The following is a 27,489-nucleotide window of genomic DNA, read 5'->3' as shown; positions in this document are numbered from 1 at the left end:
TTTTGACGGAATTTAGATTCTATCAATAATTTTGACTGATTTTTTTTTTCGTAAAAAATTATGTTAGTGATTATGGCAAAATCTAGTTCCGTCTCTAATTTCGTCTTTAGTTTTGACGGAAATTTTTTGACATATATAATTTTCATCATAAATTTCATCACTATTATGGACGAAATATTTTTCGTCGATAAATTTTGTCAGTATTTGAGACTTTTCTAATAATGTCTCATTTAAAAATGATTCACATTTATGTAGTTTTCGCATTTTAATGCGAAGGGTTGATAAGTAATTTTTAATATTTCTCCCCTCAAATACGCCAAATTGGGGGGAAGTTTAATTTTTAAAAGAAAGAGAGTTTGGAGGGTTTAGTAAAAATTCCCAATTCCTTCCCTTTTTTTTTTTAACTCACAAACAAGGGAAGGACTTACTAAAATCCTCCCTTTCTTTTCTTTTCCCTCTTAAAACTAACTGCCAAACAAAGCCTAAGGGGGTGTTTGGTTGAGGTTTTTGTAGAATTTATCCATGCATCTGAGTGTGGCTTTTCTGGATTTCCTTGTTTGGTTGAAGTTTTCCAAAATTTTCCCCATGCATCTGTGTTGCCCAACAATTTGCATTTGTGTGTAAAAATGGAGAAAAAACACTGTTGAGAAAAACCTTTTGCTATGTGGTATTTCAAGTTGTCTATGCAAATGGGAGAAAGAGGAGCTTTTCATTGCCAAAAATACCCTCTTCGTCTCTGTTTAGATCTAAACATTAAAAACCAGAAAAGAGGATTCAAAGATTATTGATAGATAATAAGAAAAACGCTCCAATACAGACTCGTGATTTTTGCTATCATATTTGCTCCTCACAGACCCTAACTTTCATTCCTCCTTAAGCAAACTTCAACATAATACAACAGTTTTTCAACTTGTATAAATGCTTGTGATATTCAACAGGATTTCTAAAGATTACCCATTTTCATTTGCATCCTAAATGGTCTAGAACTAGATTCCCAGGAAGGGAACTTTCTCTACCTAGCAACTTATATGAACAATGATGGACATGCACCCTATTTAAGGTGAAAGAAGTTTATCTTGTTACATATATACAGATAAGAAAGAATTACCGACAGGGTGGATCTGTATTGAAATTCACTGATTCCATCCAGATGAGCTCTTTGATGTGCTCTGCACTGAATGTTGGTTGCTCAAAATCAAAACTTAAAGGCCTGGGACCAACTGGCTCATCATTGATGTCGTGAAGTGAAGAAAGATATGGGTGCCAAAAAAAAAAGTAAAAGGTAGGTGATTGAATTTTTTTTAAAAAGAGGGATATTTTCGTAATTGTCACTTATTTCTCCATCTATATTTTACCTCAAACCAAACATAGACTTTATAAATATTACCTAATTTGTCCGGTAAATTTTTTTCCAATCAAACAACTTTTTTTACATTTTCCTACCAAACTCACTTTCCAACCATTTCTCTATCAATTACATTTTCCTAGTATTCAAAAAATTTCTCCTCAACCAAACGCCCCCTAAATGTTGAGTAAAAGCATGTATCCATGCTAACATTTTTGATACAATTTTAATACTTATATTCTATGAGAGAAATACAGTGGAACTAATAAACTCTTATTCTTGCTCAAATCATGATATAACGAATGTAGATGTATCATGTAACGGCAATTTTTTTTTTTTTCTAATTCAATAACTTTAATATTAATTTTTTTTCGAACATTCTTATTATTTGGGCGAGAAAAGGAACCGAGATTAATCCCGAATAAGTGTTTTAACATTTCATCCGTTCCATTTAAGCAAACCCTTAAATTGTTTCTTGTTTACATCTATCACCAAAAACAATTAATGTTTTTTATATTATAGGAGATAATTTTTTTTTTACACATAAAAATATATGAAATTTATTTTTTTCTCTCTTCTTTTTATATAACTTCAAATAGATCACACACACTTTTATATATATATATATATATATATATATATATATATATATATATATATATAATAAAATTATCTCATTTAACACAATAAATATTACTACCATCAGTCCAAAATTTTCAGACAAATGGGTTCTCAGTGGGTCCTTATTCCTTTCCACTCCAAGCAATAATTCATCCTTTTTTTTTTTTGTAATAATAATTCATCCTTTTCACAATAAAGAAAAAGAAAAATGTGTATCATTTTAAAGGATGTAAAATTGTGTCATTTTAAGTGAGAGAAAGAGATAGATAAAGGAAGAGAGAGTGGACAAAAAAATATAAAGGTATAGGTCCCACATCTTTGTGAGAGTGAAATGATATAAGTTGTATCGTTTAAAAGGACAAACATTTTTTCCAATAGTGTGTATTCCTAAGAGAGAGAGTGTCACCGACTGTGATTGAGAACTTTTTCTTTTTTCTTCTTTTTAATTTGTTTTTTTTTTAAATAAAATAAAACGGATTAAATCAAAATAAAATGTTCACAACATTACTATACATTTCAAATAGCCAAATCATAAAAATATAACAATTGACTAACGTCATAGTATATTGACATTATACCCAATGGCTTAACTATTTCCCCTGCTCTCTTCATCTCTGTATTTTCTCTTTGTTTCTTTTCTCATTTTCATAAAATTTAGTTTCTCTGTTCTTCGAAGTACTCTCACCTACACACAACACATGTTTATCCTCTCTCTCACATCATCATCGCAGTTTCATCTCTTTGTAGGGTTTTGATTTTGCTCAATTTTGTTCCTTCAGGTTTCATTCTTTCAGATCTGCATCTTCTACTTGTTTTTTTCTTTTTGTTACTCACTATTTTGTTGTTAATTCTTTAAATTTTGTGATTCTCTAGAAGAATAACGAGTGGAAAGCTCTGGAAGATGCGATTGAAGCTGAATCTGAAGCCGTTTGATTTCATGGTGAGACTTTGTGCATATCCTGGAACCCAAATTAGTTTGTGTTTGGGACTTAAATTCGAGTTTTGCTGCAATGAATATATGCTAGGCCGTTGAGATGGAATCTAGCTGAGCATAACTTGAGCACCAAGTGTTTGAAAGCTTGGCTTGTGCGTATGTGAACTATTTGATACTCAAATTAGGTATTCTCCGAAATTCGAATTCGAACTGCGTGTATGGTCTTTATTAAGCCTTCAATCGAATGAAATTCCAACTTTTCTTTGCTCTTCCTATTTCTAATTTGATTTTCCTTAACTGTGCAATTGTTTCAATGTTGGCAAACCCAAAGGAGGTACAAGTTCAAAGATGCCTTACAAGAATGACAACGCTCAAAGCTTTTTATCATTGCTTTTTGCAATAAATTCCATAATGTTTATGAATTTGGTAGATGATAGCTTAATTAGTATCCTATATTGACATACAGAAAATTTTCTTTATTTTAATTGGAGAATTCCGCAAAGTAAGTTTCCACCATCTACTATAGTTGAAATTTGGTTAGTGTTAAAGAAATATAAAACCATTAACGTAACTTCACCCAACAGCTTAAGCTTTTGCGTTGAATTGGTTCTTTACATGATATCAGAGCCTCGTATTCTGGGTTCAATCCTTGTTGCCCCTTATTTTTTTAGTGGAATTTCTTAGCACTAGTAGGCTGGCCCTGGTGCATCATCACCTTAAGTCCAATAGGCTCTTTTGTGAGGGGACGTACTAGATATATATAAAACTATTAATGTAGTCTCAACCATCAGCTTAAGTTTTTGGGTTGAATTTGTTCTTTACTTAGTATTAGAGCCTCGGTGTCACGAGTTCAATTCTCAACCCCCCATAGCACAGGTAGGTGAGTCTGTGTATGGTCCATCTTTCAAGCCCGAATGGGCTTTCGTATGAGGGGACGTATTAGAGAAGTATAAAACCATTAATATAACCTCAACTAATAGCTTAAGTTTTTGGATTAAATTGATTATTTACCGTTAGTATTACTAATGGACAAATGGTCCTTTGATTTTGCAAGGCACAGGTTGGAATAAAACAAATTAGCTTCCTTCCATTCAATCTCATTGATAAAAGAGCTACACTTACATAAATTGATGCTGATAGTAAGATGCAAAGGGTTAACAAAGATGAATCAGAGCAGGTAGTACAAAATCTTTTATAACTTTAAAGAACCTTACTGCTCGACAAATTCATTTTATTTTGGCGGTACAATAGGTAATCATTCAATTAGCCCACTATTTTTTGGTATGTGGCAGGTTTATAGCTGTGTCTTGCGGTTGGTACCTTTTATGGTGAGTACATGTTATCCTAAATTATGTTTGTGTTATTGTGCAGCAGTTTTGACTTGGACCATCATTGCAATATGCCACAGAAATTATTTATATCACTTAAGAGGAAGTTACTTATGAATCTAATTAATTGCTCTAGGTTCTTTTTTGTGGCCAGCTGTTCTAATATATAATTGGTGTTTACAATGAGTTGAACAATCGGCCTTACAGACGACAAAAGGACAGAATTTGGAGGTAATTAAATTTTTAATTATACAATTACAACACAATCACAGAACAAGATGAACTTTCTCATTTTATTTTGTTTTTTTGTTTTCTCGATTTGCTATTAGGAGAAAACTGAAATGTTTTTATATGCCCAGTACATTCACAGATGAGGCAAGCATGTACTAAGAAATTTTGACCATGAAATCAAGAAAACTGTTTAGGATTTATGTGCTAGGATTATTCTGATCATATATATTGTTAATTATTTATATGGCTGTTGCACTTGCACAAATACACCGAATGCTTTTCTCGTGATTAATCTTGAGCACGTGTTGAATTATGAAGAAATTTAATTTAATCCTCACTTTATAAAATAATTTTACAGAGACTTTTGCATCGGCTTCCCAGCTCTTGGATGTGTAAGCTTCCTTTTAGCTAGAAATTATTGATGCCTTTCACCAGTGTCAATACTAAGCTTCTTTCAGGTAACTGAATTGCTTGTATGTGTCATGTTCTTTTCCTTCGGCAAATTTGATTCATATAATAACATTCATTTTCTCTTTCAACTTAGAGGCTGTGTTGGCGCTCAGGGCATAAAATTACTTGTCAGCATATGAAAGTTTCTTCACCTTTTTTGTGGACTAAACAAAAAGTGGAACCACTTAATGGTAATCTCATAAAGGTCACGGGGGGGTAATGCAGAGCAGGCTAGAAATGAGCCCCTAATAGATGTATTTGACGTTGCCCTCTAATGCCTTAAAGCTTCGTCATTTCTTTAATATATCTTCTAGTGAAAAATAACCTTCGTAATTTTGAAAACAAAAAATAGCACTAACACAATGAAGCTCATATTAATTAGAATAACTGCATAGCAAAAATGTGATCCTTTTAAGTGCAACTGTCCATAGTGATATATTCCTTATAAACTATATTGTAAAAAGAGTTAATCAAAGTCAGAAACTTGACAATTCCCATGGATTCAACTAAATTAGATTGTAAATAGTTTATTTTTTTTCTGCCATATGTCTCAATTACCAAATTCAGTCATTACTTTGGTGCAATATGTAACATCCCGAGCGCTGACGAAGGCGGGGAGTGATCGCCGGTGCAAAGAGGCACGGACAAAGAATGGCTCCTGACAGGCTTCCAGCGGGGGGTTACATGCATGAATGAATCGAATCGACACCCGAAAGAGAGGGATTCCAAAGGCTGTGTAGCTATAAGACTGCACAGTTTGTGATAGCTTATAAGAATTAATTGGTACTACCTATGCAAACAAGATGCATCTGCTTTTTGGTAGCCGGATCGGAAGAACTCCACAGTTAAACGTGCTTGACTTGGAGCAATTCTGGGATGGGTGACCTCCTGGGAAGTTTTCCCGGGAAGTGTGCGAGTGAGGAAAAAGCACACTGAAAAGTCTCGTGTTAGTATGTGGGGATAGTCATTGATTCTTGAAGTGGCTGGATGTTACAAGTGGTATCAGAGCAGGGTCTCTCATCTAGTACGGTGTGGTTCGAGGACGAACCAGGTGGAAGCTGGTGGACATGTAACATCCCGAGCGCTGACGAGGGCGGGGAGTGATCGCCGGTGCAAAGAGGCACGGACAAGGAGCGGCTCCTGACAGGCTTCCAGCAGGGGGTTACATGCATGAATGAATCGAATCGACACCCGACAGAGAAGGATTCCAAAGGCTGTGCAGGTATAAGACTGCACAATTTGGGATAGCTTATAAGAATTAATTGGTACTACCTATGCAAACAAGATGCATATGCTTTTCGGTAGCCCGGATCGGAAGAACTCCACAGTTAAGCGTGCTTGACTTGGAGCAATTCTGAGATGAGTGACCTCCTGGGAAGTTTTCTCAGGAAGTGTGCGAGTGAGGAAAAAACACACTGAAAAGTCTCGTGTTAGTATGTGGGGATAGTGATTGATTCTTGAAGCGGTTGGGCGTTACACAATACTTGCTAATGTATGGATACGGTGCCATTAACCTTATTCAATCGCACTGTATTGTTGAAGGAACAAGTACTTGTAGAACAACTTAGGAATTCCAGGTTATAGGTACATGGCACCACTTGCAATTTTCATCTCAATTTTTTTTTGGGTATTATTTTCATCTCATTTTAATTCTGCAAGAAAATAGAAGTAAAAAGAATAGATACAAAACGCATAGATAGTTTGGCATTAAAGCTATTTTATGATTTACATATGTCATAAACTGTTTGTCTGACTGAAAAGGTTTTAATACTTGCATGGCCCACCTAGCAAAATTCTAACTAGTAAAGAAGTAATATTTTTGGCTATTTTATTACGGTTCATGTTTTCTTATATTGTAAGATAGCATGAGAGAGAAAAAGTAAAGACAAATTAAATGTAGGTCTCACATTTTATAGTAAAAAAGAAAAAAAAATTAATTGGCACGGAATACGAGAGCATGATTTCCGATTTTATTAACATCAAAACCAAAACTTCTATGAATAAATTTAAGAGGTTAATTTACATTTTTCGCCTACCATTCTTTCTACATGTTTGTAGAAAATAATGGGTTTTACTTTAACGGAATATAATTTTAAATTGGAAAAACTATTCTTATCTTATATGAGGTAAGTTTTTTTTCCTACACACACTTTGATAACCGTGTAACATTTTTTCTTTTTTCTTTTTTCTTTTTTCTTTTTTTAGGTGGTGGGTTGCACTATTATGTGTATAGCATAAGATTTCTTCTCTCATGACACTAGATAAATCCATTTTAAATACGCATTTCAGTTTGTAATTGATAATAAGTTTTCCAAATGTATCTGCAGGAGGTAAAGGCCATGTTGAAGAATGAAGCTCTGCGCAAAAAAGTAAAAAAGTAAGAATCAAACCAAATTCAAAACTAATAAATCTGTCAAATTAACTTTTCATATCCAGTAACAATTTATCTTCTTGCTTATCATTAATCTTTAACTGTAAATAAGCTTGAGTAGACAGAAAATAAAAATAAAAGACACAATTCCTTGAATTCAATTTTTGGATAGGACAATTTCCATCAACGGTTCAAAACCCCTTCTCCGTTGTTCTTAGAGGACAATGAGCTTTCAGATAATTCCTTGCAGTTAGGGTATATGTCACAACTCCCTTTCCTCCCGGCATGTTTTCATTGAAACCTATGCTTTCAACTTTTATACTAATTTCATATACGATGTATGCCAGAAGTTGGGGTGCCCTGCCCTGCCATTAATAATTTTTTTACCCTACATATCTTTTTTTTGTTTTTTAGCATATAGAGTGGGGCCAGGCTCCCAAAAATATGGGTGTCTTTTCTATATTTGACGATTGTGCATTGTAAATCCATAAAAGAATAATTCCCAATTTGTGTCCATTGGTGTGATATTCCCAACAAAAGCATCAACTTCAAACCAACTCACTAGATTGGGTAAATAGCTACACATAACTTAAAACTCTTAGGGGACGTTTGGTATGAGAGATATTTTTTTTAATCGATAAAAAAAAGATTGTTAGGGATTTGGTAGGAATTTTTTTATCCAGGGTAAGTTACAAAAAAGTGTTTGGTTGGCCAAAATTTTGCAGGAAAAGTTGGGTTAATTTTACTAATGCTATGTTTGGTTGATGGTGGACTTAGAGGACGCGTATGATGATATGAATAGAAGATTTGTACGCAGAATTAATACACATGAAGTTAAGGAGGCTTTAAAGAGGATGAAGACTAATAAAGCCTTGGGGCCTGATGGTGTCCCTATTTAAGTGTGGAGAGGCCTGGGGGATGTGGCAATAAAATGGTTGACCAATCTTTTTAATAAGATTCTCCAGACGAATAAGATGCCTGATGTATGGAGGAAAAGTATGATTGTGCCTATCTACAAAAACAAGGGAGATATACAGAATTGTTCAAACTATAGAGGCATTAAGCTAATGAGTCATACTATGAAGCTGTGGGAGGGGGTTATTGAACATCGCTTGAGGAGAGATACCAAGGTTTCTATAAATCAATTTGGATTTATGCCAGGAAGATGTACCATGGAAGCCATTTTCTTGATGCGACAACTAATGGAAAGATACCGAGAAAAGAAGAAGGACTTGCATATGGTGTTCATAGACCTTGAGAAAGCATACGATAGGGTTCCAAGGAAAGTTTTATGGTGGGTCCTGGAGAAGAAAAAGGTTCCATTAAAGTATGTAAAGGCAATCAAGGATATGTATGATGGGGCTACTACATGTGTAAAAGCTTGTAACGGATCATCAAGTTATTTTCCTATCACGGTAGGTGTACACCAAGGGTCGGCTCCAAGTCCTTACCTATTTGCCTTAGTTATGGATGAACTAACAAAAGATATTCAAGAGGAAGTGCCATGGTGTATGCTTTTTGCAGACGATATTGTGCTTATTGATGAGAGCAAGGAGGGTGTTAATAGAAAACTTGAATTGTGGAGAAGCACATTGGAATCCAGAGGATTCACATTAAGTCGAAGCAAGACTGAGTATCTGAAGTGTGAGTTTTCTCTGGTACAAGATGAGGACCAAGAACCTGTGCATCTAAATGGTCAAGAGGTACCCAAAAAAAATGCTTTTAAATACTTGGGCTCCATTTTACAAAATGGTGGAGAGATTGATGCGGATGTAAATCACAGAATCAAAGCAGGGTGGATGAAATGGCGTAGTGCATCTGCATTTTTGTGTGACCGCAAAATTTCCCTGAAGTTAAAAGGAAAATTCTATAAAACGGCAGTACGACCGACAATGCTATATGGAGCGGAATGCTGGCCAGCACATAGGCAACATGAGTATAAGATGGGAGTAGCAGAGATGAGGATGTTAAGGTGGATGTGTGGGTACACAAGGATGGATAAGATAAGAAATGAAGATATTCGACGAAAGGTCGGAGTAGTACCGGTAGCCGAGAAGATGAGAGAACATAGATTGAGGTGGTTTGGGCACGTGATGAGAAGACCCATGGATGCTCCTGTAAGAACAGAAGTTTATTACCAAGAGCTAAACACAAAAAGAGGCAGAGGTAGGCCGAAGCTTACTTGGGGAAAAGTAGTAAAACAAGATTTAATGGAGTGGGATATAGATTGGCGGACAGTATGTCTTAGAAAGGAATGGAGAAAAGCTATAAGTATGGTGGAGGGTTAGACTCGCTGTTATTCCTATGTTCCAGATGGTCCTTTTTTAGTCCTTTTCCCCTTCATTTCCCCCACTTCTTCTTGTCCCTTTCTTTTTTACTTTTATTTATTTATATATACATATATTTTTATTTCATTTTATTTTATTTTATTATTTTATTTGTGTATTTTTATTTATTTATTAATTTATTTATTTATTTATTTTTTATTTTTTTTGTTACTTTTTTTCAACCGTTTTGTATCTTTCATGTGGGTTCATCTACCACCGACCCCAATTAATTTGGGATAAAGGTGTTGTTGATGTTGATGTTGTTGATGTATGTTTGGTTGATGGTAAAATACTGATGGAAATGTGACTGAAATTATCAAAATACCCTTAATTTTTTGATATGCCATCATCAAATGTTGTTTTTTTTGGGAAAAAGTGAATCAAATGTACCTTTTGAGAATCTAAGATCAAGGAAAAAATAAATACCAATGGTTAAGTGGGACAAAAATTTTCCTCTGTAGTTCAAAAAGAAAATATCGGGTAAAAAAATTTGCTGGCATTTTGTTCACAATACTCATACCAAACATGATAAATAAATATTCTCCACCCCACTTTCCCATCATTCCATATCAAATACTCGTACCAAACACTCCCTAAAAGGTCATCAGGAATCGTCACACATATGGCTGACATACCTTATTACAAGAGTATTACAATCTTTAAAATAAAATTCAAACCCCCGCCCCCCCACACACACACATATAACCAACTCACTAGGTTGGATCAATGACTACACATAACTGACAACTCTTTGGATCACTTGCAATCGTCACACACATGGCTGACCTAACTTAAACATTACCTTATTACAAGAATATTACAATCCTTGAAATAAAAGTCACACACACATATATATAATATACAAAATGTATCTAAAAATCACCAGTTTCAGTCTTTGCATCGCTATGAAGGGTGTAGAATTTGCTTCCCTTGGAGTAAATCACAAATGATATGTCCTTCAATATGCCAAAGTCCTTTCCTTCTGTTGAGTTCATAGGCATTTCATAGAATCGAAGATGTTCGAGAGCCTGTAGGTTTGTGATATCATGGGGAACCTCCACCATTTGAGGGCACGGCCCAATGGTTAGCTTTTGAAGAATAGGCAATGCTCCTGTATGAATTTTCAAGGTCTTCAAGGCTTGCATATTTTCTAGGCTTAAAACCTTCAACTTTTTGAACCACCCGTCTCCAAAACACAACTCAACACCTTCAAATGCACTGTAAAGCTCAAGCTCCATTAACTCTGTCAAGTCTTTAAGCATTGGTAGTGGATCTTCCGTTAGTCCTGACCAATTCAAGAATAACCTTACCAGAACATGAAGTTTTGGAATCCAAAGAGGCACTGTTTCCAAACGGCCATACAAGTTTAGGCGTTGGAGATGTTGGTGAGGAGGATTAACCAATGAATGCAGGTCAAGTATCTCATTCTCTCCTGCTGCTGCAATGCTCAGTGACTGAAGACGCGTCATGCCTTCAATTGCAATACATAATGGTTTTCCATTGTGTCTTCTTAGCTTGATAATGCCAAATCCCCTCAACTGCTTCAAACTTTGCACTTCCTTGATTAGGCCATCCCCATTAGTCATATCAACCTTGAATAGCTGCTGCAGGGCCTTTAGACGCCCAATCCCTTCCTTTATCACAACTCCTTGCATGGATGCTATACTGAAATCGAATTCCTCGTTGTCAGAATAAGCTAGAAGATGGTGCAGCTTGGTGAGTTTGTTAACCTCTATAGGTAATTCGCGTACTTGAGTATATTTCAGGTCCAGAGTCTGTAGGTTCTGAAGCTTGCCAATGAACTTTGGAAGGTTCTTGATTCTAGTATTCCTTAAGTTTAAATACTTCAAATGCAACAAGTTTCCAACCGGTTCAGGAAGATCATCGAGAGGGGAATCTTCAAAGTCTAATCCAACCAAGAGCTTGAAATTGGAGAGGAATGATTTCAACAGAGGCCTTGGGAGCTCCTCCAAGTTAAAAGCAAAACAAAAGCGCACTCGATCATGATTTGCTGCAACAGCTCTTGCAAGAACAGCATCTTCTCCGCTACCTTGAAATTGGATTGACAATCTTCGAGTTGTTGAATTGAAGGTGAAGTTTTCACTTTTTATCACTTGGCAAAAGTCCAACTCCACACACTTGTCCTTAATAAAGTCATGCATCAGATCATGCACCCTAATGTTTTTTACCCTGCCATCCAAAAACTCAGAGGACACTGTAACTAGACTCCTACGTATCAATTCATGCAAGTATTCTTCTGCAACTTCCTCTTGGGTACGGTTTTCATTCTCTTTTACATTCACCAATCCTTCTGCTACCCATAGACGTATAAGTCTCGTGCAGCTAACGGAGTAGTCATCAGGGAAAATGCCAAAATACAATAGGCATGGCTTTAGGTGGAAAGGGAGATCATTGTAACTTTCTGATAAGACTCGATGGAAGCTTTTGAGATGAGGATCGCTTGCTAGTTTTGAACCAAGACTATCATGAACCTTCTTCCATTCAGAATAGTTGTTGTTCTTTGTGGAAAGGAGGCTAGCAATGGCCACAATTGCGAGTGGCACTCCATCACACTTCTTCACGATGTCTTTTGACAATTTCATCAATTCTGTTGAATACCCTTCTGGCTTGAGTTGATGAAATGCCTTCAGATTGAACAGATCCATAGCATCGCTTGGACATAGACTTTGCAACTCGTGGATATGAACATGCGCAGAACGTTTGCAAAACTCAGCAACACCCTTGTGTCTTGTTGTGATGATTACCCTACTCCTTTTGTTGTTCTCTGGTAATACATATTCCACACGCCCCCAAAAATCTTCTTCCCAAACATCGTCAAATACAATCATGTAGCTTTTTTCTTTCAAGTGTTCTCTCACTTTTCTTATCAGGGTGGCCTTTTTCATTTGTTCAATCAACTTGGTCTGAGAGTCATCGTCTTCGTCCTTCTCATCATAAAAGTTCTGCAACATTGATTTCAGTATTGCTTTCTCCTTGAACTTGCTAGACACACTCACCCATGCGCCACAATCGAACCTCTTATTCTTCTGCTTCTCAAATAGTTTCTTTGCAATCGTTGTTTTACCTTCGTACACATGTTAAGGAATTATAACTTATAAGAATTTCAATAAATTGCACTTGCAGCAACAACTTAATTATTAATGTTTAGCTGGGAGGATATATTTATAAACTCTTATAAACTATATTATGTCTTATCGGTAAGACACTCTTGAGTGAAGTTTTACCTGTAAACATAATATAGTTTATAAAAAAAAAGTTTGTCAATATAACCATTCTAGTTAAATAATTTAATTTTTTTTATTTTTGTTTCAATATTAATTTTTTTTTATACCGATTCTAATTACATCTACGAGGCGAGTTGCTCTGGTATCCTTACATTCTTCAACCTTTAAGTCGGCTACGGGACTAATTCGGAGCCGGGGTTTAGTCACAATTTTAATATTACTTTTTCCATGCTTTAATTTACAAAAGAGAAATATATAATTTGAAAATTATCATAAAGAGAAATATATAATCTTAGACCGATGTAAGAATAAGAAGTAGTCTTACATCAAACTTACGGCTCAAATATATATATATGGATATATATTTTCATCTAAAGCCTTAATATATCCGACTAATTCAGTTTGGGGTTTGAATCTTTATCATTCTCAAAAGTTATGACTCTCATTAATCCAGTCACTACTCTTTCGGGTTTGAGGTCTAGCTAGAACACCACTGGACTAATGACAATGACAAAAATGTACAATTAGTAATCCAACCAATGATTCTTTGTATGATATTAGAATCTCTATAACCAAGTGATTGGAAGTTCCATTCTTACCGCTTTTATTGGGTTGAATTGATTGCGTTAGATAAAGATATAGTAAATGAGTGAAGAGGGAAAGTAATATAGAGCACATGGTTGCAAGATTTGGATAAGAACATTACCAAGTCCGCCTGGGCCAACCACTGCGATGACGGTGCGTCTGCTATCTTCATCGAGCAGCAAGCTTTTGAGTTTCTTCCTTGTATCATTGATTCCAACAAGCTGTGCATCCTCAAGGAAGAGAGTACCCTTTCGAAGGTCATGACCATGATGAAGAGAACTAGTGGATGATTCTGAATCTGAAGAAGGGTTGAACCCCAACGTGTCTTTCCTTTTGTCAAGGGTTTCTATCATGGTGTTGATGTCACGAATCTGTGACGTAATCGTATGGCGTGGTTCTATGCTTCTGAGCAACCAAACAATTTTCTCAACAACACCAGCGATGCCACGCTTTTGGCGACGCTGAGCAACTTGGAGCAAGTACTCATCGATGGCATCTTCTATGCTATGTGCAACTTCCCTCACTTGCTTCACCCACTCTTTCACTACGTCGCTTTTGTCTTCTTTCTCTGCCTTCACATCTGCATCTCTCAAGTATGCTCTTATTAGGCCTAGTTGATCTTTGATGAACCTCACCTGCGTGTGCACCTCTTTCAGGAGTCCCACTTCGTACGTCAGTAATGGAATCAACTTGTCCATCAACAGGTTCACCGCTATTTCAGCCATGTTTAATATGATATAAACTATAAAATATCAAAATCAGAGTTATGAATGGATTAATGTAGAGAGCTTGTGTTAATTCACCTAGCCACTCAGGGAAAGTATATATAAGCAATGAGAAGCATCTTATGTGCAATTGTGTTGCCAGCATCTTTTTACTGTGATCCAAAAGCAGTATTCTCACTATTCTGATGCCTGATGCTTTGTCTTCTGTAATTAGTGTTCATGCTTCTTTATTTGATACTTTAGTGTTGCATTTTCTAAGGCGAATAAATTCTTTTATTTGGTTTATCCACCAATATATATTCTAAAATCTTGTCTAAGATAAGGACTGCTGTGAAAATTTTATTTTGATAAAAAAAAGAAAATCGAATGTGAATGAGAGATATTTGATTTGATTTGGAACGTATTCATTTTATGGGGAGAGTGCTAAAGTGCATTATGAAAAGATGAAAATGTTCACTCGAGGGTGTTAAAATGCTAATAAAATCCGAGAGAGTAGCCAATCCCCCAAGCCCGCTATAGCATGCTCAGCGGGGAATTTTCATGTGCTGGAGTGCGCTACAGTACTCTATAAAGGAAATTTCACATGTTGGAGAGCGCTACAACGCACTTGGCGCCACAATGCGCTAACCCTGCAACTTAAAAGTATGTTTTGCACCATGATTGTCTATGGGAGCCACATAGTAAGTGATTATAAGCTAGTATGACGCTTCTAAGTAATTTATGATAGTTATCTATAGAAGTTGAGATTATCGAATACGGAATTAATTTATATGCAAAAAAAAAAAAAAGTTTATACGTATATTTTATTTAATGTTTATTATGTTAGCTACGGTAAATACCATAATCAATGTTAATATACCGGATGCACACAGGATCTTACATCTATCAACATGTTCACTGTGATTTGAGACATGTTTAATATGATATAAACTATAAAATATCAAAATCAGAACTATGTATAGATAAATATAGAAACCGTTTGTTAGTTCACCTAGCCACTCTGGGAAAGTATATATAAGCATTAAGAAACATCTTATGTGCAATTGTCTTGCAAGCAATTTTTTACTGTGATCCAAAAGAAGTATTCTGATGCCTGATGCTTTGTCTTCTTTAATTAGTGTTCATACTTCTTTATTTGATACTATAGTGTTACATTTTTTACGAATAAATTCTTTTATTTGGTTTACCAACCAATATATATTCTAAAATCTGGTCAAAGATAAGGACTCCAGTGAAAATTTTATTTTGATAAAAAAAAAAAAAAGCGAATGTGAAAGAGAGTTATTTGACTTGATCAAATTGACCATGGTGTGAGATTAATGACATTGATCCAAGGTAATCTAAATTTCTCTTTCTTTCAAATTATTATTCTGTTTGATCTGCATATTAATGGTTGTGATTTATTTTCCTTAGAATCAACTTGTTAGACAGACTGTCACGTGTCATAGTTCTATACTACTGGTAGCAAATTTTGTGGCTAATGATTTCCTAATACGTGGCCATATTCCGTATCAAGTTCGCTACCACTGATAGCGAACTTAGTCCAATCAGTTTTTTCTTGCGAAAATATGCCACATGTTACAAAATCATTGGCAACGTAGTTTGCTACCAGTCGTAGCGAATTACATCACGTGGCAGTTTGATAAAAAATATGGTTCATATGATATTTAAATAAAATTTTTGCCAAAAAGTAATATTTTGGTCGATGTTCCGGATAGTGCAGAGCAGATAGTAATGAGCCACTAATAGATGTATTTGGCGTCGTCTTCTAACTAGTATATTACCTGTGCCGATGCACGTGAGAAGAAATCGATTTGTTTGTCTCGTAAAAGTTTACCTAAATTTAAAATAAATATTATGAATAATAATTTTTGTTAAAATTTAATAGCATGATGTAGGAACAAAAAAAAAAGATATATCTTTCTTCACTCTCAAATTAAATAACGATGCTGAGCTGCACTACAAAATATATTCACATATGCAGGTAACAAAACATGTATTACTAACACGACGATGATAAAATAAAAAATATTAATTAATAAAGACTTAATTAAAATTTAAAATATCCAAGTGATTTGCAACTTAATATAATGTATTTGTAATAAAAAAAATTAAATGTTGTGCTTGACATCAAGGTAATAAAAAAAATGCGTAACGTAAGTTGCAAAAGTTATAAAACCCATTCCGCGATTCACTCTTAACGCAACACATAAAAGTATATTGCTGCATTTTACCTTGTCATGGAGTCATTCAAAAATTACAAAGTTTTACTCATCTTCTTTCAGTATTTTCCAGATATGAACTTTCATTTAGAAAGATCAAATTTACAAAATAATAATACTTAAATATTTTTTTGCAATGATTTGTGTCGTTAGTATTTGAAATTTTTCAAATTCGTATTTACAAAAATTAAAATCAGAATTAGGAATTTAATTATAAAAGGAAAAGGGCGAAATTTTAATTTAATTATAAAAAAATGTTGGCGGCCGGTCCTCCGGACCGAGTCCAGTTTGCAACCTCTAATTCTCAGCATTATATACCAGTATGTAATACATTTTTATATTTATCCACATAAAAAATTCATATAGTTGCATCTAAGTCTTTATATTTTATCTCAGAGATAGACATTCATTTATTACAATCAGATTTATAAAATAATAATAACTAATTATTTTTTTGCAAGGATTTGTGTCCTTAGTATTTTGAATTTTACAAATTTGAATTTATAAAAATTGAAATCAGATTTAGGAATTTAATTATAAAAGAAGAAGTATGAAATTTTAATTTAATTAAAAATATAAGTTGGTGGGTTGGCCCTCCTGGCCGAGCCTAGTTTGCCACCTCTAACTATCAACATGTAATAGGTTTTTATATTTATCCACAAAAAATGTTCTTATAGTTGCATTTAGATTTTTATATTTTATCTGAGAGACAGACTTTCATTTATTACAACAGATTTATAAAATATTAATAAATAATTATTTTTTGCAACGATTTGTGTCGTTAGCATTTGAAATTTTACAAATTTGTATTTACAAAAATTAGAATCAGATTTAGGAATTTAATTATAAAAGAAGAAGGATGAAATTTTAATTTAATTATAAAAATATGTTGGTGGGTCGGCCCCGCGGGCCAAGGCCCAATTTGCCACATCAAACTATCAACATGTAATAGGTTTTTATATTTATTCACAAAAAAAGATTCTTATAGTCGCACTTAGGTTTTTATATTTTATCTTAAATATGAACTTTCATTTATTACAACAGATTTATAAAATAATAATAAATAATTATTTTTTGCAACGATTTGTGTCGTTAGCATTTGAAATTTTACAAATTTTTATTTACAAAAATTAAAATCAGATTTAGGAATTTAATTATAAAAGAAGAATGATGAAATTTTAATTTAATTATAAAAATATGTTGGTGGGCCGGCCCTCCGGGCCGAGGCCAGTTTGCCACCTCTAACTATCAGCATGTAATAGATTTTTATATTTATCCACAAAAAATGTTCTTATAGTTGCGTCTAGGTTTTTATATTTTATCTGAGAGATGAACTTTCATTTATTACAATTATATTTACAAAATAATAAGAAATAATTATTTTTTTGCAAGGATTTGTGTCATTAGTATTTAAATTTTACAAATTTGTATTTACAAAAATTGAAATCTAATTTAGGAATTTAATTATAAAAGAAGATTAGTGAAATTTTAATTTAATTATAAAAACTTGGTTGCAGGCGAGGCGGGCAGGCCCTCAGGCCAGTTTGTAACCTTTAACTATCAACATTTTATGTAAATAACAATTTTTTTGCAAAGATTTGTATCCTTAGTATTTTGAAATTTACAAATTTATATTTTCAAAAATTGAAATCAGATTTAGGAATTTAATTATAAAAGAATAATGATGAAATTTTAATTTATTTATAAAAATAAGTTGGTGGGCAGGCCTTCCGGGCCGGGCCCAGTTTGTCACTTCTAACCAGTGTTTTAAAATCAGGCTCAGACCGGCCGGGTCGATCCGGGACTCGGTGACCCGGTGGGTTCCCCGGTCCGAGCGGGTAGTTAGACCGGTTATGCAGTCAACCCGGATTGGACCGGTTGACCCGGCCGAAACCCGGCGACTCGGTTGACTCGGGTTAAACCGGTTTTTCCTCTCTCTTTTTTGGTAAAATTTTTTTGTTGTTGATAAAATCTCTTGAATTAAATCATTTTATATTTTATGATGAAAATGATTAAAAGTAAGGTGAAAATAATAAGGTATTTTAGATTAGTGTAGTTCGTTTATGTAATTTAGTTGCATCTTATAATGATCTCATGAAGTTAAGTGGTGATAAACATTGATGGTCTCATGATCTCATCTCAACGGTCTAGAGCTAGAAGCTTATAAGTATATAATATTTGCTATTATTGAAAATCAATTTATTTTTTGAAGCTCATAGATAGTTTTCTTAGGTGAAATTTTATTAATATAAGTAATATTTTTATATTTTTAATATGTGAACAGTAAAACCGGTTCAACCCGGTTGAACCTGTGACCCAGTACCTCGACCGGTTCGATGACCGGTCCGAGTTTTAAAACACTGCTTCTAACTGTCAGCATTTTATTTATTAGCATGTAATATGTTTCTTATATTTAGCAATACAAAATTGTTCTTAAGTTGCATCTAGATTACTATATATCTATATATTTTACATTTGCCTTTAATTAGACTCTTTGTGGTCTGTGTATTTGTGACATATATAAGAAATAAAGAGTTGGAAAATATTTGGGTTGGTACGTTTAATATTCTATCAAACACTTTATAGTTGAATAGGGTAATATCAAAAGACCATTCATTAGTTTGATTACATAATAATAAATATTATTAATAGGTTTAACAATTTTCGATGCAAAAAGTTGTGGTATTACTAATAGGCTTAACAATCATTTATGCAAAAAGTAGTGTGATATCAATATAGCTGTTTGACAACCAAAACTTTAAACTTTTTTTTCCCACCTATGAAGTTTAAATTTCAAATTAAAATTATTTTTTATCAACTATAAATACATTTTTATAATTTTAAGTAGATTTTTTTTTAATCTATAATTTTATATTAAATTCAAATTTATTATATATGTCCTTTTTTCACTGCAGAAACATTAAATGCTGAATTTTTTCCCCACTTATCAAGTTCAAAGTTCAAATTTAAAAGTATAAATTATAAATATTAAATATTTTCTCACCCATAGATATAATAATAAATTTTATTTATAGACTTAATAATTTCTCACACAAAAAGTAGTGAAAACATCCATAGAAGGTTGTGCACTTTTTTCATGTAATAGCTTTTAGTTATTCATTCACGACATAGGAAATTATGTTAATTATACTCTTGCAATAAAAAAATGAAAGTTTAATTTCTTTCTTATATACTAAATTAAAATTTTTATTTTTATAGTTATTAAATTATTATAATTGTTTTTTACAGAATGATAGAAGACGTTTTATTTTTTATTTAAATTTAAAATTTAAATTCTTTTGTATTAATTTATGATTTTTATATGTTTTTTAAATTGGTTAAACATGTATATTCAAAATGTTTATGTTAAATATTTTTAAAAAAAATATTTGTACGGAAAATTTTTCTCTTTTTGTACTATTTTTTTAATTAAAATTTTAATAAATATTCTTTTAAAGTATAAATTCGTCATTTCATATTTTTTATTTAAATTTAAAATTTAAATTATTTATTTATCAACTATATATATATTTTATAATTTTAAATATTTTTTATTTAATCTATGATTTTATATTAAATTCAAATTTCTTATATAGATATCTTTTTCCCATTACAGAAATATTAAATTTTGAACTCTTTTTTCACTTTTCAAGTTCAAAATTCAAATTTAAAAAATTTAAATTTTCAATATTAAATATTTTTCAACCCAATCGACATAATAATTAATATTATTAATAAGTTTAAGATAATTTTTCATATAGAAAGTAGTGGAAAACATGGATAGAAGGATGTGCACATTCTCTTAATAATAATTTCTAGTTTTTATTTACGACATATAAAATTGTGTTATTTATACTCTTATATCAAAAAAATGAACATTTAATTTGTTTGTTATATATTAAATGAAAACCTTTTTTGCAGTGAATAAATTTTATTATTTATTTTATACAGAACGATAAATGTCATTTTTTATTTTTTATTTTTTATTAAAATTTTAAAATTTAATTTTTTTTTATTTTAGTGTGTATATTTGGTAAATTGAATTGAATTATTGAACTGCATTTAATACAATTGAATATTTTATTATATAAACAGAAACATAATTAAAAAGTAGGGAAAACTTCAAAAACTCCCTTACAAGTTTTCTCAAAATAACTTAACCCCCTCCCCGAAATTTTTAATCATTTACCCTCCTACTCAAATTTTTTTTATCACTTACCCCCTAATTTGATTTTCCATCCAAAATTTTGGTTAATTTTTTAAAAGGTACCAAAATTACCCTTAATAGAAAAAAGAAAAATATAATTTCCTCACAAACTACTTTGTAACTAGTTTAATATGTCTTTTTAGGGGGCAAACAATTGGTACCTTTTAAAAAACTAATAAAATAAGTTATAATATGTCTTTGTAACTAGATTTATTCGTATAAACCAGATTTGGCCATACGCACTAATTTTAAGCTTGCAAACAATTGGTACCTTTTAAAAAACTTTATGTTTTATCATAGCTAATTCTCTAACCGTAAGGTGATTTAAGGGGACTAAGTGAGAATACCTCTTTGTTATAATAATGATAACAAATGATTTGATATAAAACTTAAAATTAAGCAATTGTTTGCAAGCTTAAAATTAAGCAATCATCCCTTAAATTAAAAAGACTTATTAAACTAGTTACAAAGTAGTTTGTGAGGAAATTACGTTTTTCTTTTTTCTATTAAGGGTAATTTTGGTACCTTTTAAAAAATTTAACAAAATTTTGGATGGAAAATCAAATTAGGGGGGTAAGTGATAAAAAAAATTTGAGTAGGGGGGTAAATGATTAAAAATTTCGGGAAGGGGGTTAAGTGATTTTGAGAAAACTTGCAGGGGTTTTTTGAAGTTTTCCCTAAAAAGTGTATATATATATATATATATTTGTGTGTGTGTGTGTATTAGAAACACGGTCATTAGAAAAAACGTAATTAGAATACTCTGTTTAATCAAATTTAATTTTTGATAATTTCAATTTTTGCTTTATACTCTTTTCCCGCCTATCTAGTTCAAAATTCAATTTTAAAAAGTTTGAATTATATACGTTAAATATTTTCCCCAATAGATATAATAAATAATATTATTAATATGCTTAACAATTTTCTATGCAAAAAGTAATAAAAAGGAGGAAAGGTTTTAAATATTTTGTAGTGTGAACACAAAGCTAAAACTGAAGGAGAAAACGACATGTCAGCAAACTTGCCAAAGAATGACATTCATTTAGAATATAAGAAGATTTGTTTTTTTTTTTTTTGAAAAAAAGTAATTTTTTGAATTACACTGAATCAAGGTCAATAAAATCTCCAACTTTAAATATCTATCCATAAGAACCAAAAGATTGAATCAAATTTAAACTTTTTTTATATTTAAATCGTAGGTTGGGATGTTTTTAGTAGTTAGAGATTTGATTTTTTTTTTTAAAAGTAAATATTTGAATTCCAATGAATCAAGGTCAATAAAAATCCAAACTTTAAATATATATCCGTAAGAATCAGAAGTTTGAATCAAATTTAAACTTTTTTTAGATTTAAATCGTAGTTGGGATGTTTTTAGTAGTTGAAAATTTTATTTTATTTTTTTGAAAAAAAGTAATTTCTTGAATTACACCTGAATCAAGGTCAATAAAATTTCCAACTTTAAATATCCATCCATATGAACCAAATGTTTGAATCAAATTTAAACTTTTTTTAGATTTAAATCGTAGTTGGGATGTTTTTAGTAGTTAGAAATTTGATTTTTTTTTTTGAAAAAAATAATAATTTCTTGAATTACACTGAATCAAGGACAATAAAATTTCCAACTTTAAATATATATCCATAAGAACCAAAAGTTTGAATCAAATTTAAACTTTTTTTAGATTTAAATCGTAGGTTGGGATGTTTTTAGTAGTTAGAGATTTTTATTTTATTTTTGAAAAAAAGTAAATATTTGAATTCCACGGAATCAGGGTCAATAAAATTTCCAACTTTAAATATCCATCGATAAGAACCAAAAGTTTGAATCAAATTCGAACTTTTTTTAGATTTAAATCGTAGGTTGGGATGTTTTTAGTAGTTAGAGATTTTTTTAAGTAAATATTTGAATTCTACTGAATCAAGGTCAATAAAAACCCAAACTTTAAATATATATCCATAAGAACCAAAAGTTTGAATCAAATTTAAACTTTTTTCAAATTTAAATCGTAGGTTGGGATGTACATCACATAACATTATCATTGGTTGAAGTCAACATAGCAAAATATCACAAAATGATTTGAACATCTAAAAAATGTCACTACAATAACCCAAAAAAAAGAAATCGTTTTTAACATTTAAGAATGTAACACCAACAAAAAAATGTGACTTCAACATTTTGTTTAAATAACGACAAAATTTCTTTAAACATCTTCTCTCCGAGACACTAAATAACACTCTTCAGTCACAGTAGGCCAATCTACGGGGTATTCTCATCTGCTTCTACATCAAATCTATTTAAAAAAAGAAAGAAAAAATTCAAGTATCAGCATTTTTAATTTGCATAAGCAAATGAAATGGTTTTCACATCTAATTAAGAAAACAAAAACAAAAAATATATGCCACTGAAATGAAAATACAAATATAATTTAGAAATTACGTAACTCTTTCTCAAGCTTTATTTTTTTTGCAGTCCGAATAGCTGAAAAATTAAATTCTTCAGCTATGGAATCATGAGAATTGATCACCGGTGTCAACATAGCCAGAGAAAATATTGAATAAAAACAAAATACAGAAGCCAAAATTAAAATAACGTTTTGTTTGGGAAAAACATACTCCTAAAACATTTGATCCTTCCCAGTTGAACTATTATGACATTATGAGGAGTGTCACTATTTGCCAAAAAAGACTGCACCTCATCCATATAATGCTCCCACAAAGTGCACTCCAGCTTGTGACCCCTACATATGAGTTGCAGCAGGAACAATGTCATACACGAAACATATAAGATAACAGAGTGGCAACAAAATTATTTTCTTTAACTCTGACATTTAAAATACCGCAGGTTGTCAAGCTCCTACACAACCATTTTCGTCTTCCTACCAGAAACCACACGATCACAAACTTCCCCAATTCCTGAGATTAAACAAATGACGTCTACAAAACAAAGAGTCAGATGTTTCTTTCTCAATGATGTCATAATCAACAAAATCAAATTCACTCGCAGAAATATTAGAATCAACAATTGATTTAACATCAGTCCTCAAGTTGAAAGACAAACGATATTGATGCTTGGTTGGCCTGAACACATCGTTATTGAATCCAACTCCAATTTTTTTTTATAGAAAAGCACTCTCCTTCATGGATTTTCTTCCACACCTGCAAAGAACCTTTGACAGTGGCGTGGATCCTACCACCCTACAGAAGAACGCAGCCAACTTACATCAATAACGTTAATTAAAATGATCAGAACAAAGATGGAAGATTTAAAAAACGCAGACAACTACCTGTTCATCGAATAAAACCATTTCAACATTGTCGTCAAAATCTTTACGTTGAAAGTTAGGAACTTTCCAAGCCCGAACCACCTTCACCTTAATCCTCCAGTCTTCCTTGTCAGGATTGACATCCTTCAGAAAATCATATTTTGAAAACAAATTTTTTGTAAGACGAAAAAAAAAGAGAAGCAAGAAGCGATTTCGTTGAGGAAGCAATGCGCAAACAACTGATATTTGGCAGCAGCAAAAAAAGAAACAATAAACAGAAGCAACCAAATCGTCCCCAAGCGTTCGTATAGAATAAACAGAAGCAGATGTATTTTTTAAATTCTTTAACAAATCAAATGCAGAAGGAAGCTCAACATTAAATGAGTTGCCTACCACCATTCAAAATTCAAAAATCAAATTTAAAATTTAAAGTTAAAATTCAAATTCAAATTTGGAAATTCAGAAAGCAGTGAGATATTAATAATTTGTAGAAAATAGAGGTACATTAAATGAGTTGTCTACCACTAACATTTATAACAAATCTTGACCATTGATTTAAATTAAGAAATCTTGTCCATCGATTTGCTCTTGAAAAATTGATTTTGTTTTATATTTATTTTATTCACTGATTACCAAAGAAGGAAAGATTTTAAAAATTTTGTAGTGTGAACACAAAGCTGAAAGTGAAGGACGAAGCGACACGTCAGCAGACTTGCCAAAGAATGAGTTTCTCTTAGAATATAAGATGTCGTAAAGCTGAATACTTAAAAAAAAAAAAAAAATGTCGTAAAGCACCATCATTTCTTTAATATATCTTCTAGTGAAAAATAACCTTTGTATTTGTTTAAAACAAAAAAATAGCATTGACACGATGAAGCTCATATTAATCAGAATAACTGCATAACAAAAGTTTGATCCTTTTCAGTGCAACTAGCCATAGTGATATATTCCTTATAAACTATATTGTAAAAAGAGTTGATCATAGTCAGAAACTTGACCCCACGGATTCAACTAAATTAGATTGTAAATAGTTTTTTTTTTTTTTCTGCCACATGTCTCAATTACCAAATTCAGTGATTACTTCGGTGCAATACTTGCTAATGTATGGATACGGCGCCATTAACCTTATTCAATCGCACTACATTGTTGAAGGAACAAGTTCTTGTAGAACAACTTAGGAAGTTCAGGTACATGGCACCACTTGTTATTTTCATCTCTTTTTAATTCTGCAAAAAAAATGGGAGTAAAAAGAATAGATACAAAATGCATAGATAGTTGGCGTTAAAGCTATTTTATTATTTACATATGTCATAAACTGTCTGTCTGACTGAAAAGGCATTAAAACTTGTATGGTCCACCTAGCAAAATACTAACTAGTAGAAAAGTAATATTTTTGGCAATTTTATTACCATCAAAACCAAAACTTCTATGAATAAATTTAGGGTTTTATAAGAGTTATGTTGTAGGAAAGATGATTGTGTTATTTTATAGAGATTCGTTTTGCGTGCCGTAGTTTTTTTTTTCAAAACATGTGGGTCCCACAAAATATTGTGTGTGTAGGAAATTTTTTGTGGTCATGTTAAATGATAGATATAAACCCCATAAATTTAATAGGTTAATTTGCATTTTACGTCAACCATTCTTTCTACATGGTTTTAGAAAGTAATGGGTTTTACTTTAATGGAATAAAATTTTAAATACACCTGGACGTGGGAAAGGCCTATGCCAGCAAAAAGTCCAACCAACACAAGCCCAAAGGTAAATTCTATAAATAGGAGCTAAAGATTACAGGTATGATTGATCTCTCTAACCTTAATTCATTCAAACACGACAGTGCACACACACATTCCCTTTCTGGCTAAAGCCATCATATAGTGTGTAGTGATTCGCTGTCCCCAAGATACCTAATTCATAGGTATCTAGAGAGAAAGCTACAGATCCAATATCAAACACCTAACCTACGGTCGGACACATCTGCGCAGAACAACACCCTTCATTTTGTAATTGATAATAAGTTTTCCAAATATATCTGCAGGAGCTAAAGGCCATGCTGAAGAATGAAGCTCTCCGCAAAAAAGTAAGAAGCAAACCAAACTCAAAATTAGTAAGTCTGTCAAATTAACTTTTCATATCCAGCAACAATTTATCTTCTTGCTTATCATTAATCTTTAACTGTAAATAAGCTTGAGGAGACAGAAAAAAAGAAAAAGAAAAAAAGACACAATTCCTTGAATATAATTCTTTGGATAGGACAATTTCCATCAACGGTTCAAAACCCCATCTCCATTGTGCTTCAGAGGACAATGAGCTTTCAGATAATTCCTAGCAGTTAGGGTATATTTCACAACTCCCTTTTCCTCGGGCATGTTTTCGTTGAAACCTATGCTTTCAACCGTTATAATTATTTCACGATGTCTGCCAGAAGTTGGGGTGCCCAGCCCTGCCATTAATAATTTTTTTCCTTACCTGTCTTTTTTGGTTTTTAGCAGATAGCCAAAAATATGGGGTGCCTTCTATATTTGACGATTGTGCATTGTAAATCCATAAAAGCATAAATCCCAATTTGTGTTCATTGGTCTGATATTCCCAACAAAAGCATCAACTTCAAACCAACTCACTAGGTTGGATCAATGTCTACTAGGGCTGTGCATGGGTCAGGTCGGGTCACTTTTTTGTCTGACTCGACCCAACTTGGTTTTTATAGGTTAGGTATTTTGACCCGCCCCGCTTTAATTTGATCCAAGTCAGGTCTGACTTGGATTGGATTTTGTTGAACTAGTTCAGAACCAGTTTGGATCTGACCTGACTTGGTTTCTGAAGTGGGTCTGACTTGGTTTCTGAATTGGGTCAAATCTGACCTGACCCGTTTTTGACTTGGTTTTCTCACAAAATTTTGTCGAAATTTTTACGTTGCAAAAGACGAAAATTTCGTCACAAAATTATTTTTTCGTCGAAATTTTTACAAAAAAAAAAAATTTCTATTGAAATTTAGTTTCCGTCAACAGTTTTGACGAAAATGATTTCTTCCCTCAAATGTTTTAAACGAAAAAAGAATTTTGTCAAAAAATTTAACGGAATGTTTTTCGTTCAAAATTTCGATGGGAATGTGTTCTAACGAAAATTTTGACGAAAATTATTTCGAAGGAAATGTTTCATTTAAAACTTTCGACGAAATTTAGATTCTCTAAAGAATTTTGAAAGAATATTTTTTTCGTCAAAATGTTTTTTTTGTCAAAAAAATTTAAGGAATTTTTTTATAGAAATGTGTTTCGTTGAAAATTTTGATGGAAATTTTTTATCAAAAAACTTGATGAAAATATTTAGTTGAAAATTTTCGATGGAAATGTGTTTCGCTAAAAATTTCGACGAAAATTTTTTCGTCGAAAACTTTCGCCGAAATTTGAAATCTGTAAAGAATTTTGATGAATATTTTTGCCGTCGAAATTTTTTGCCGTCAAAATTTTTTGATGACGAAAATGTTTCCGTCGAAAACTTTCGCCAAAATTAGAAATCTGTAAAGAATTTTGATGAAATTTTTTGGCGTCAAATTTTTTTGATGACGAAAATATTTCCGTCGAAAACTTTCGCAGAAATTTGAAATCTGTAAAGAATTTTGATGAGATTTTTTGCTGTCGATT

General features: G+C 32.3%; 1 protein-coding gene across 1 annotated transcript; it reads right to left on the bottom strand.

Annotated features, from left to right (window-relative positions):
• Positions 1-10,121: 10,121 nt before the first annotated feature.
• On the bottom strand, positions 10,122-14,220 carry LOC133305980 (disease resistance protein RPM1-like). The gene is made up of 2 exons (XM_061506247.1): positions 13,559-14,220; positions 10,122-12,692 (listed from the first exon to the last, which is right to left on the bottom strand). Exons 1-2 carry the CDS (start codon positions 14,160-14,162, stop codon positions 10,480-10,482), a joined length of 2,817 nt encoding a protein of 938 aa, XP_061362231.1. The 5' UTR covers positions 14,163-14,220; the 3' UTR covers positions 10,122-10,479.
• Between the last annotated feature and the right edge of the window lie 13,269 nt (positions 14,221-27,489).

The sequence above is a fragment of the Gastrolobium bilobum genome, unplaced genomic scaffold (genome assembly GCF_033153095.1).
Source record: "Gastrolobium bilobum isolate Gb01-03AN ecotype WA unplaced genomic scaffold, APGP_CSIRO_Gbil_v1 utg31018, whole genome shotgun sequence".
Taxonomy (NCBI): Eukaryota; Viridiplantae; Streptophyta; class Magnoliopsida; order Fabales; family Fabaceae; genus Gastrolobium; species Gastrolobium bilobum.
The sequence above is the reverse complement of the archived record's forward strand: the minus strand, read 5'-3'. Positions and strand labels throughout refer to the sequence as shown.

Coding starts and splice junctions, on each gene's coding strand:
- LOC133305980 (XM_061506247.1), bottom strand. CDS start 14,162: ATGGCTGAAATAGCGGTGAACCTGTTGATGGACAAGTTGATTCCATTA. Junction 12,693..13,558: donor GGTTGGCCCAGGCGGACTTG/GTAATGTTCTTA, acceptor ATGTGTACGAAG/GTAAAACAACGATTGCAAAG.